This window comes from Brachyistius frenatus, unplaced genomic scaffold (genome assembly GCF_029030835.1).
Source record: "Brachyistius frenatus isolate BFR_SWC_R1_liver_20210118 unplaced genomic scaffold, ASM2903083v1 Contig_59, whole genome shotgun sequence".
Lineage (NCBI taxonomy): Eukaryota > Metazoa > Chordata > Actinopteri > Embiotocidae > Brachyistius > Brachyistius frenatus.
In genome coordinates this window covers 1,332,759-1,345,335 of record NW_027210658.1, presented here as the reverse complement: position 1 = coordinate 1,345,335, position 12,577 = coordinate 1,332,759, and the positions used below count along the sequence as shown (strand labels likewise).

General features: G+C 44.5%; 1 protein-coding gene across 4 annotated transcripts in view; it reads right to left on the bottom strand.

The window, feature by feature from the left end:
- Positions 1-12,577, bottom strand: part of epha7 (eph receptor A7) — an 88,580-nt gene that overhangs the window by 51,261 nt on the left and 24,742 nt on the right. For all 4 annotated transcript variants that reach the window (XM_069705822.1, XM_069705823.1, XM_069705824.1 and 1 more), the window contains exon 5: positions 6,749-7,084. In XM_069705822.1, coding sequence (XP_069561923.1) covers positions 6,749-7,084 — 336 coding nt within the window. The remainder of the gene's footprint in view (positions 1-6,748; positions 7,085-12,577) is intronic.

The window sequence follows — 12,577 nt, the reverse complement described above, 5'->3', positions numbered from 1 at the left end:
ATGGTAACTTCTTGTATAACCGCAACTTCCACTTCCATCTGGACACCAATGGAGCTCTGTGGCACAGACGAGAAAAACTTATCAGGCTTTGGCTGCACATGGAGTGCACGCAAGTAAGATATTCATGTTCTTTGGGCCCTTTCATACAATTTGTTGGCATGGAAAATAAAATATGGATGGTGAATATCAACAGAAAACATGTGAAGCTGCAGCATCATCCCGCTAAACCCGCTCCTGCCTACAGCCCTGCGTGGATGTGTCTGCCCGTGTCCTTTCCAAGGCGCTGAAACAGCCGGCTGCTCTGACAGGCTGCCTGCACAGAGAGAAAAGGAGCGTCCAATGGCTGCGATAGGGACCAAGTGAAGGGGAAAGAGGCAACGCCAGCTTCTGTGAGGGAGCGCTCATTGAAGCACGGCAGATTCGGGGGGGATTTAGGGAGCTCGTCTGCCAGCAATAAAAGGCTGAAACAGGATACTTGGTGAGATTAATTACCTAGATAGGCCCCGATAATGCCATTTAAATGGGAAAGTAATTAAAGTGCACCTTCCATGAAAATTATTCATTGCTGACGGATTGGGTGACAGACAAATCAGGAGGCATTTACAGAAAAGCTACAGGTTAAGTGCTCCGAGCTGCTGCTCTGAGACCACCGCAGTTTTATTGCAGCTGTTGAATCTTACTGCTTTGCCCGGCTCTCATCAAATTACTGCGAGCATGCAGGGTGGAAGGGGGGGGGTGAAAAGAATGGGCTCCCAGGTAACGTAAAACCGGGGACAAATGCTACAAAGGAGGATCCGCTTAACTCGAAAATGACACTGGCTGGCAGTGGTCAGCAGGGACTCCTCCGGATCAATCCATCCTTCTGTTTAAGGCCACCGTGGCAGATTAGGACACAAAGAGGGATAAATCAATGGCCGTATTGTTCCCCAAGTGTTACTTTCACAAATGCACTGAGCAATATCCATTTAGTGATGATAAAGCGTCAGTAAAGAGGACATATAGGTTACCGCGGAGGAGCTGGGTCTAAATGTGCACCCAAGAACATCTAATACTTTAATGATCGCTGCTTTCTTCTGACAAAAACTAACAATCAGACCAACTCTGCCATCTTCAGACACTTAATTGCTGCAGGACACTGGATCAGATTTCTGATTGAAACAGCCCAACTCAACGGGAATATTTGCTTCTCACGCAATGCAGCGGCGCCGAGACTTTTCAGATCAAAGTGAAATGCTTAGCTCACATTCTTGTGTGCCTCGCTGCTTTTTTCCCCTCCGTTTGCACTGAGAGATCGTTCTAAAGGGAATCGCCTGTTGTTCTCTTTGAATCTTTAAGTAGGTTTGTACTTGAGAGGGGGACGAGAACATCAGCCTACATTCTCAGTGTTGCACAACAAATGAAAAGAACAACAGCTAAAAATAAACATGGTAGCTTCTCCTGTAGAAAAGTCTTTAACTTGTACCGTACAGAGAGGCAGATTTTAAATGTGATATTTTGATTCTGTCCTCTCATCTTTTGCAGAGACGTTTTTTTTGTCATTCAGACATAAAGGAGTTAAAAATGTAGAAATCGGCTGCGTCAATGACAGAAGTGAAGACTTCCTGCTGCCGCTGAGGCTTCTGGGAGTTTTCAGGCCCGACCCGTGTGGTGTGGTTTAAACTAATTCTGCGGCAGGCTGGGTCAGTACACACAGAACAATCTGAAAGTGGTCATTCAAACCCTGGTGTGGACTTCACAACCGGGCCGAGACCGCTTAGAAAAGAGTCTCAGTTCTCTTGTCTGGTTCTGAAATAGAACCAAAAACATTTAAATACATAACTGATCATAAATCCATCAGCTGTTTAGAAAGCCATCTTATAATAATCCATCTGCAGGGTATACACAGAATGTATTTATATAAGTCATTTAGTAACCATGACAACAAGGGCTTTCCTCTGATCAATCAGGCAGTCAAAAGGTCCCACAGTAACACCCCCGAGGTACAGCTGCACACACTCTTCTCTCTTCTTTGTGTCAATACTAAAAACACACACACACACACACACACACACACACACACACACACACACACACACACACACACACACACACACACACACACACACACACACACACACACACAATAGATGACAGAAAAGGTAAGAAACTATCATTTTGAAGTGTACACACTTTAATTACATAGTGAGGAAGTGTTGCTGTTGTGTCGGTATCTTAAGATATCAGCCAATCAGAGAGATTAATCCATCACACTCTTTCTGTAACAGTCCAGTCTACATAATGCCATAACAAACATTTATATCTACGTTTGGAGGACAAACATTTCTAGCCAGACTCCCTGCAGTCTAAATAATACATCTGGCATCCCGTCACAGTGCCTGCTTTCTGCGCTGGAATCTGTGAATACTTTAGAGAAGCTGTTGGAGGAGTTGCTATCGGAGGCTAACAGGCTCTGTGCTGCCGGCTAATACAGCAGTCAACATTAAAATCAATTTCCACAGGCTCTCTCTTTCACTCAATATATTGTTTATATCTCCATTTGATTGCACCTAAACCCCATTTCAAGCTGAGTGTGTGCACACCTGTACACACACACAGACACACACACACACACACACACACACACACACACACACACACACACACACACACACACACACACACACACACACACACACACACACACACACACACACACACACACACACACACACACACACACACTCCTCCACAGTGAGTTTTCTGCCTCAGAGATGTGAACGCCCGCTTGAATAAATATTAATGGTAATGCTATGAGCAGTGCCCACTCGTGAGTGTGCTGCAAGAACAAAAGGCCTTGTTTACAAGTGTGCTCGAGGAAAGCTAAGGCATGGAGGGCCTCGGAGGTTGGCTCTGTCTGGTCGGCTCGCTGTCGGCTCACAATGGAGCGCTGATTGAAACACGCTCTTAACTTCCAGCATGGGGCAACAGCAAAGACGGGGGAAAAAAATCCTCCACATGACCAGTTTCTATTCAGCTGCTGCAGAAATCAAGCTTACATAGCTGCAGCCTCTACTTTAACTCATTTAAGACAGAGCTAAGAGGTAATTAGGTTTCTGGGAACAATAAGCACTCAGCACCTCGTGCAGCTTCAGCCTCGCTTCAGATGGTTCCTTTGGTATAATTAGAGGAGGTGTGAATTCCTCATCAGATGGATCACCATCTGCATTTACACACCAGGCGTCGGTTCCCTTGGTTCCCCGGCACCGGGCCTGCGTTCACGCTGATTATCATTCAGCAGGTGGAGATGGGAGCGTTGGAGGAGAGGGATGCACTTCTTAAAACTTCTTTCAGTGCGATGGGCCTCCAGCGCCACACCACGCAAAGGTTAATCAATTCTGAATGATGAGCCATAAAAGCTTTAATAATGCAGTCATTTTCTAATGAGTGGTCCTGCACATTTGCCCAGGAAGGAGCGATTGTTTTAGGAAGCTCCGACGTTCCAATTACAGATCATTCAAGCATTCCTAACGGCCCGGAGAGCGCCGGACACAGAGAGGGTCCAGTGAGCAGGACAATGAGCCCTGCAGCACGGCGCTAATGTCCCGGAGATGGGAAACGAGAGAGAGACGTCACATGGACGTCAATACCAACATAACGCTGACTGCGGACGTTCAGCTGAAACATTCTGACTGCTTCCTTCTTCAAGTCTCAGAAAACAAACTGTCTTCGATCTACAACATCAACCAGACTGAAGCAAAGGTAGAACTCGGGTATAAAACCTACTTTATTTTAATTCCTGCAGACAGTCCAGAAGTGTAAGACTAATTATTATTTTATCTTTGAGGACAAGTATTTTTTTTATTTTTTTTTTTATTTTTTTTATCCAAACCATTATCTTTCCTTAACAAGACAAGTCACCCTAACGCTGGGAACTGAGTAACCACCTTCCATAATGTAGTCATAGCTCTGGCAAACTACATTTGTGAATCTTGACTCGAGACAATTTTGGGAAGCCTAACCTACTAGTTTTATCTCTAAATTTCCCAAAATGGCCAGGCAACTTTAGGAAATTTACCTTTAACCAAACTAACGTTCTTCCTGTGTCTGAATCAAACAAAGCTCATTGTTACACAGGATTATGCACTCGTTAGAACAGAATCATGCGGTCAGATCATTATTAGATGAACAGTAATCCCTTACTAAATATATATTTATGCTACTCATGAACAGCAACATATTTAAACCTGGGGTCATTTTCTTTCTGCATATTTAATGTATCCGTTTTTTCCTCATCCCGGGTAATTCCAGCCTCCATCTTAAAGGTATTATTCTGCCCTGCTGTCCTTCCATTGAACAGATGGAAAGGGTCGCGTTGCCTTGAAGAGCTACTAACCCTGAATGAATTTCATTAGTCGGGGTTTCAAAGAGGAGTTGTAGGATTGCATCATGGTCTAAATACTATTTCAGAAGTTCCTCCTCAATAAAACACAAAGAGAATCAAGGAATCTTTGCAATTATTGAAATAAAAATGATTGAATTTACAGATGAAATATCAAAATATAACTGAACTGGTCAACAACGTATTCATGGTTGTGATCCATCCTGGACATAGTATTCCCTGATTGCAGTATCATAGCACATTAAACGGTGGCACGGACTCCCAGTTATAAACATGACACGATGTTGGCCGCTCTCCTTCACAATAGCTAATGGCTGAATATTCTGCCAGGTTAACTGAGTAATTGTGCTTGTCAACACACCATGAGTATAATTATGAGTGACTCAACAGAGCATGTGTTAATTGTTGTGTTTCTGTTTTTGTCCTGCAGGTCATCCTCCTCCCGACGCCCTCGTGTCCTTGGCCACGCAACCCCTCGGCGGCTTCCAGCTTCTGTCTCTGCCATGAGCCGAGCCGCACCAAATACATCATCCGCAGCGCTGCACAGCACACATGCACTACGCTGATCGCATCCATCTTTCTTTCTGTCTCTCCCACACATACGCACATCTAGAAAAACGGAGATATCGACTGTGTTTTTTAACAGAAAACACAGCTTGCGAGATATTTCTGGAGAGAAAAGCGGCTCATTGGCAGCTTTACTTCACATGACTAAATGAAGATGGGAGATTCAACAGCAGCAGGACATGATTGAGCAGCACAGGTCAGGTGGCAGGTGCAGTTATCCCGAGACAGAAGTTGTACATCCGACTTCAGTCCTCTCTCTGCAGCCTTCGTTTCAGCACCATCGTCAGAACACAGTGTTTTCAGGCCAACTGTGTTTCATGGATGCTCGAGCATGAAAGAGGAATCTTGTTGGATGGATCCATAGAAATAATGAATAAAAAAAAGGCTTTAAGACTTTGTCACCACAAAACGCAGCATTTTAATTACGGCACATTCCCTTGAGACTGAGCTACAAATACACTATTAGCTCTTGAGGTGCCGCTGGGAGGCTGCATCATCGCTAAGCTAATAATGTCTGCCTCTGCAGTGCTGATAAACACATTAAATCAATTTCGTAATATGCATACTGAAAATAATATGGATCATATCAGATGATGGCCATTAATGTTAATGGGAAATCATTACCGTAGTTTGCATATGAGAGGTTTCAAAATGAAACTGTCAGTCGTCGTGGTCTTAATGTCTGACGCTCTCGGAGGGTGAGCTCCACGCTGACATGTAGTAAACCCCGCAAGCGGTGCAGAGACCAGTGGGAGGCAAACTTCAGCTTTAAGGAAATAGTTTGACATTTTAGGAAATGGAGGGATTTAGTGTTGAAGCCGATCTGAGCCTCATCTCCATGCATGAAGCAAAAAACCGGAACATGGTTAACTTATTTTAGCACCTCATCGTAACATGTTTGTTTCATCCACACTCAAAACATACAAGAAGCAATTTGTGGTTTTAGAGGAGTTGCGCTCTTTCAACATTTCTTGAACAACAGCTTCGGATCTTTAACATTTGTGTTTGTGTCCAGAAACAAACTGTTAATTATTGAACTTTACAGGTGTGTTTTTGAACACTGAACAGAAGCAGGTCAGGTGTTTCCTCCTGCATCAAGTCGTTATGCTGAGATAGGCTTTTCCATTCTCTGATTCAGCTAAAACACACACTTTGGATCCATCTAACTCTTGAAGAGACAGTAAATAAATGTATCTCCCAAAATATTTTAAAGGTCTTACAAAGTATGAATTCAGATTTTCTTTTTTAAAATTATAAAGCATGTCCTAGTGCTACTATAATTTGGATGAAAAAAAGCACACAGCTCGTATTCAGCAAGTGTGCTGTTTGGACTTCTATCAGTTTATGATGTCACAAACTCACTTGTGTCACATGTCCACCTTCAGCACGGCGTTCTGTCCAACCTAGGACAACTTAGGAAGAACTAACAAACTACAAGACTGAAGACAACCTGTGGTTGGCCAGGGCGTGTGTCACTCAGAAACCAGTCGCCCAATCAGAAGAGAGAGTCATTGATATCAATATGTCTTAAAGACACAGACATTAAACAGCCTGGTCTTGGTTGAGCTGCTGAGAGGAGATAATTAAGGGTTTTTGATACTTAACGCCACGAAAAATATCGTATTATGCAAACTAAACACAGCAAAAGTATAAAATATGGGACATTTAACAGTTCACGGAAAGAAAAGACCAAAGGTTTCCTACGAAAACTTCATGTTTCAATCCACACCAATCAAACATCACTTTCGCCCAACAGAGCACACAGAAACACGCATAATCAATAAACTGATGAGAGGTCCTTACCTGCTTGACCGGTAGCGATGCTCACTGCCGCAAACAGCCTCTGCGTGCGGCTCAGATCCGACACCCCGTTGACGGCCTCCACCTCGAACGTGTAGTTGGCGTGGGCGAGCAGGTCCATAATGGTCACGTAAGTGTCCACTAATCCTGACTGAGCGGGAGAATATCCCACGTTGGGCCCACAGGGAACACACTCCTCCGGTTCCCAGCTGCAGCGCCGGCATATCACCCTGTAGCTGACATCGTTGCGACCGCCGGTGTCGGCCGGCGGGCTCCACTCCAGGCTAACCGTGGTCTGGTTGATGTTGTAGACCAGGTTCTGCGGCGCCGAGGGAGGTCCTGTCAAGAGGTGGACACGGAAGGAGCCAGAATTAAATAACTGGAGTGCCAATGAAAGTGACAGGCAAGAGTGTGCATATACTGGATCTGTGCTTTCACTGTTCTCTACAGGACACGCCAGCTCAGCCCCAGAGCCAAACACTGACACTCAATTATAATAAGACTCAGATCCAGAAGAAATGGCGCAGGTAGACTGAAAGGAAGAGAGCTCAGGCAGCACCGAGGTCAAGGTGAGAGGCTGAGCAGGCCAGACTTTCAAAGACACAATAATTCTATAATCAGAGGACGTTCAACACCGTTTCTATGAATTGTCATCACAGTTCAGTCAATCCAATATTTTCACACACAAAAAATCTGTCTCTTTAGACAGCTGCGTGATTCACTGTTCACGGGCTAGCTGCTAACTCCCTGGCTGCTGTTTAGTGAAGGGCACACAGTGTATATTTCACCAGTTTTTTCACTGGCAGAAGATGGCTACTTTTTAATGTTATATGTTTTTTTTATGTTTTATTTCAAAACCACAATCATGAAACTTTAATTGATAATTAGTCGTCAAAAGAATTTTGTGATTGACGATTTACCTCCAAGTTATCAGGCTCCTTTTTCCTTTAGCTAAAAACAAAGATACAAAAAGCATGATTTACTGAAACATAGCAGAAGAAGTTGGCTCAGCAGCCACCAGCGATGTCATCGTTGGTTTGTGAACGTTATGAAGCCTCCAGTTCAGATTCTGTCCGTCACCATCTTGTTAGTTCAGAGCGGTTTGGAGCATGAGGTGACCATATTTGGACGAGCTGGGGGAGGAGCCAGCAGTGGATCTGACTGATCTGATTGGAAACCTGACGATACTACATCCCACCCACCGATAGCTGTAACCTGACTGCACCACAGGCCTGTCAATCAAACAGACACGCCCCCAAAAACAGGTATTTTTGAATCTTCTTTTCTAATGAATGAGGGATTATTTTCAGATGGACCTCCAGAAAACTAATAAGAAGGAGTGACTTTAGCTAACAACACCGAGATAACTGATGGACACATTTTATTCACTTTGGATTTGATGAGAGAAGTTGAATGTAGAGTAAAGAACACTTCTGTATTTTTATTAAACCTGAAAGCTACGTCCACTTTTATATACGTAATCTATGGTCACACCTCAAACATTAGAAAACAATGTGGAAATAGTGATAAAAATATTACATTTCTGTTAGTTTATTTGTGCTGTTTCTACACACATGAATAGGAATGAAAATTATGCAAAATTATTTCAGTCAGCTGAAATAATTAGATTATGTAATAATTGTGACCAGCCTAATTAGACATTTAATTCACTGTCAGGATTAAAGATAATGGTGAGAGGGTTGGTGGATGAAGGCAGCCCGGTTCCTCTGAAATCACGCACGCAAACATTCATCCAGATGGACACCAGGCTTTGTTTACATGGTGACTGTTAACAGCCTAAAATCTGCAGCTGCTATTGAAGTGACGGAGACACGGTCAGACAAACGGTTAGCAGCGAATCAGAAGCCACAGACAGTCACTCGTTAAGTCGTCCTGCTCTCCAAAAATATACACAACTGTCCCAGCTGGAGACGGTGGCTTTAGAGAGTATATCACACAGACAGCAGCACACTTAGACTTAATGTCTTCCAAAAAAGACTTTAAAGCCTGTCGCAACCACACAATTTATGAAGCAGATTTAACCTGAGTTATCACCAGCCCTGCAACTGCCAAGTACAGTTTCACTTGACATCCAACAACAACCAGCTCACCAGCCTCCAGAGTGCTCGGGACCACGGAGCATTCACCTATAAACGCTCACATAATGGCAAACAGATTAGCTCATCTCGTAAAACAATGAATAACAAATTGCCGCTTTCATGTTTCACATTTCGGGCTGTTGGCTTTTACGGCCCAGATGTTGGTATAAATAAACTTCTCCGAATGCAGTAAAGATGATATGATTTGTAGTCTTTGTTTATAACCGTCTTAAGAAGATCTTCATTTGTTCACTGGGACTCTCAGGAAATAATCTGGGAGGGAATCTTGGGGACGAACCTCTCAACTCATTAAATTTGTCACATTAACTAACAAAACAGGTCATGCATATGCAGAACAGCAAAACTGCTAGCACCATATTCCTTCTCATTAATACGGCACTCGGTTGTTTTCCCTCTTCCACCCACTAGGGCCGAGGGCCCGCCGGAGACATGCATATTCATGGCGAGAAGAGATAAGAGACGGAGATGAAAGAGCCACCTGTGGCAGGTGAAGTGGAGAAGAGTGACTGCCAATAGCGCCACTCAACTTCAGTTTTGGCATCGACACTCGACCCATGCTCTCAATCTTATTTGTGTACAAAAGGAGGGTGTGACTCAACACACACACACACACACACACACACACACACACACACACACACACACACGCTTGTTTTATTCTACCATTTCCATGGCCACAGGAAGCAGCGATAACATCTCATTTCACCTGTGCCGCTCTCACTCGGGTCTCAGGTGCCACAGATCAAAGCGGTGATTTATTGGCAACAATAGGCGAAAGGAAATTAGATTTGACTGACCCTGGATCTGTGTGACCTTCGTCTTTTGCCATCTTTTTTCAGATGCACACTCCGCTGTGAGCGTTACCTTCTGTCCGTCTCAAATGAAGTGCTTGGCAGGTCGTCGACCAGCGACTGAAATTCACCTTTGGATGATTGGATCGACGGGTTCTGCAAATTTTTTGTAAAGTTGTGTAACCAAGCAGAGTTTGAACTCCTCTCCATCATGTTTCATATGTATACTGAGTGTTTCCCCTCCGTTGTCTCGGGAGGGCGTGTCGCTATGCCAACGGGACCTCCCGCCCCGTGAAAGAGACAAAATACGAAGTTACTCGAAGAAGCGCAGTTACATCCAGTAACAACTATTTATTGACTCACTTCATTTCATTTCAGTGAGTCGCTCACGCATCAAGCTCGTGCATTGACTGAAAGTCGTGCTAATTTGCGTTCCTCTGCTCTGCTACCTTTCTGTGTTTCATGAAGGGAGGGGGCGGAGCCTCACTCACGTGGACACCAGGTGCAACAGAACAGAGAGGTGGAGACAGGTGAACGCCACTCCAGTTCAACCACACTCGTTACGTGACTGGGAGAAAAGCCAAAAAGTTAAGCTGTCAATGGACAAAACCTCGAACCTCAAACTGCTGAACACCAGCGCAAAATATCAGCATCTTTTGAACGCACCCTTCCTGTATCTACCGGCATTATTTAGCACGTTAATGTTAGCAGCTCCGCCGAGGCTGTCTGGTTCGGGGAAACACGGATGCTGATGACCAAATGTTTTTAAAGAGAGACTGCGGGGAATGGTTTGTACAAAATGCCAAGTCTACAAAGACATGCAGAAGTCCGTAAGTCGTTGCGGGGAGATAAAGACAGCTGTTGAGGCCCTCTGAGGGTGTTGAGGTGACGGATGATTCGACCCGGTGCGTTTGAAGCCTGAACACCTCGGTTCTCTTTCTTCTGCCGCCGCCGTGGCGCCTCTTTGTTTCCCCGATTCTTCTCCGTCTGGACTCAGGAACAAGAAACTCTTCTCGCCCCGACTTCACCTGCAGCACAGATCTGCAGGCATCCTGAGCCCGCCGCCGTCCTGTCTGCTCATCCTCATAGCTCAAGGGCTTGTCACTCTCCCTGTCCTTTTTTTCCCCTCTCCTCGGTCTCTCACTCCCCCACTCTGTCTTATCTATTCGTGTTCTCTCCTCTCACCCCTCCTCCCAGTCAAGTTTCATTTCACGGATTAGCCTGCCAGAGCCCCCACAGCCTGAAATGTCTCAATCACTTGCTCGCTTCCCTCCCAACTCCGCCACTGCGACCAGGCTTGGCTGAGCATGTGTGGCGCGTACGTGTGAGCGTATTTTTGTTGTTGGACATAAATATGTGATATGTGTGTGCTCACTTTATGTTTCCTGCTACAACATTTGCATGCTAACATGGCGCAGATTTGAAAGCAGAACCGGTGATTTTGTGGAGTAAAGAAAGACCTCCCATGTGCACAAAGAGGGAGAAAAAGGCCTCAGCTCTGCCGGGGTAAGCGCCGCATCCGAGAATCTACCGTACAGAAAACAGAGAATAGCAGCAGATTGTTTTTAGGTCATGTTTCAAAGTCCATCTCCACTCGGTGCAGAGTTGTAAGACCTGAGTAAATCCAGGCTTAGGAGGAAGAATCTGCCGCTTATCGGCCTTGAGAGGTGATCCGGGCTAACTTAACCCTCCACAGCCTATTAGCTGCCTGGGCTCTAATTGGGGAGCTGTGGGAAGAGGGGCAGCAGGGGTGAGTGGTATTCAAATCGCCCATGAGGTAATCCTCAGTCTACAAATGTGTGTTGTGACCCCGTGACCTTGCCTCTAATGATGTGGCTGCAACAGAACCGGTGTGAGAGGAAGACCAAAAGAGTTTTTCAGCCTCCGAATGCTGCTGGCGTAATAACCAATATTTCAATTCTCCTTCAATTCCACACTGAATTCAATATTGGATTTGCCACTCGAACACAATGTGCGCTGCAAGCTGAAATCCATTTCAGCCTCGGTCTCTGGAGTGTGCATGATGGCACGTGGACAGGAATAAGAAATTAAAGCAAAGCGTGCCTAAGACTGTGTTAGAACAATACACGTTTTTTTTTTTTTTTTGGTGCACCTAGGCTGCATGAGCTAAGAGCTTGGAGATTTCACTCTTTTTGAGCTGCTGAAATATATATATGTATATATATATGCAAAAAATGCACAAACAAAGTTCTGATGCATTTGATGGAAGCTCTGAGCCTCCGACCAGCTCTGTGAAATGCCTTCGAAGAATGATGTAGTGACGTCTCAGATGTCCTTTATATCTCAGTATTCATGAGTCTTTATTGTAATCCCATAACCTCCTCTAATCACAGTGTGGACACAAAAACGTGCAGTGATTTACATTGAATTTACATGTGCATGATCAGGTCAACCCTTCCGGTCTCGTTCCACATGGATCCGAAAAGATACGCCATCACTTGCATCCGTAATGACACAATTGTACAAACCAGTGGAGGCTGGATTACAATGCCTCAAATAATTATACAGAAATATGCATAACCAAATTTCCAAAGCAGATAACTGCCCGGAGGCCGCAGATGCTGAAGGTCCCCAAAGGTCTTCAACAACCTGCGCAGCAAGTGCTTCATGATAATTCGATAAATTGCTCATTTGTTTGGTTCAGTTTAGCACGATATACACTGCAACATGGAGGACATGTTTTTCTCGCTAGTCATTTATATTTATATTATCCTATGTCATACTTACATTTTTACCTTCTAACTCCTGAGCTCATATTCTAAGATTAAGCGTCCTAAAAATTGTCTTGACAGAATGCTTTTACATAATTTTTTTTAAATTAGGTCACTTTCACTAGAAGCAGAAAAAGGTCCTTGGGCTGGTTTGTGACCTTTCTGTCGGTTAAACCAGCCCTGACCGAA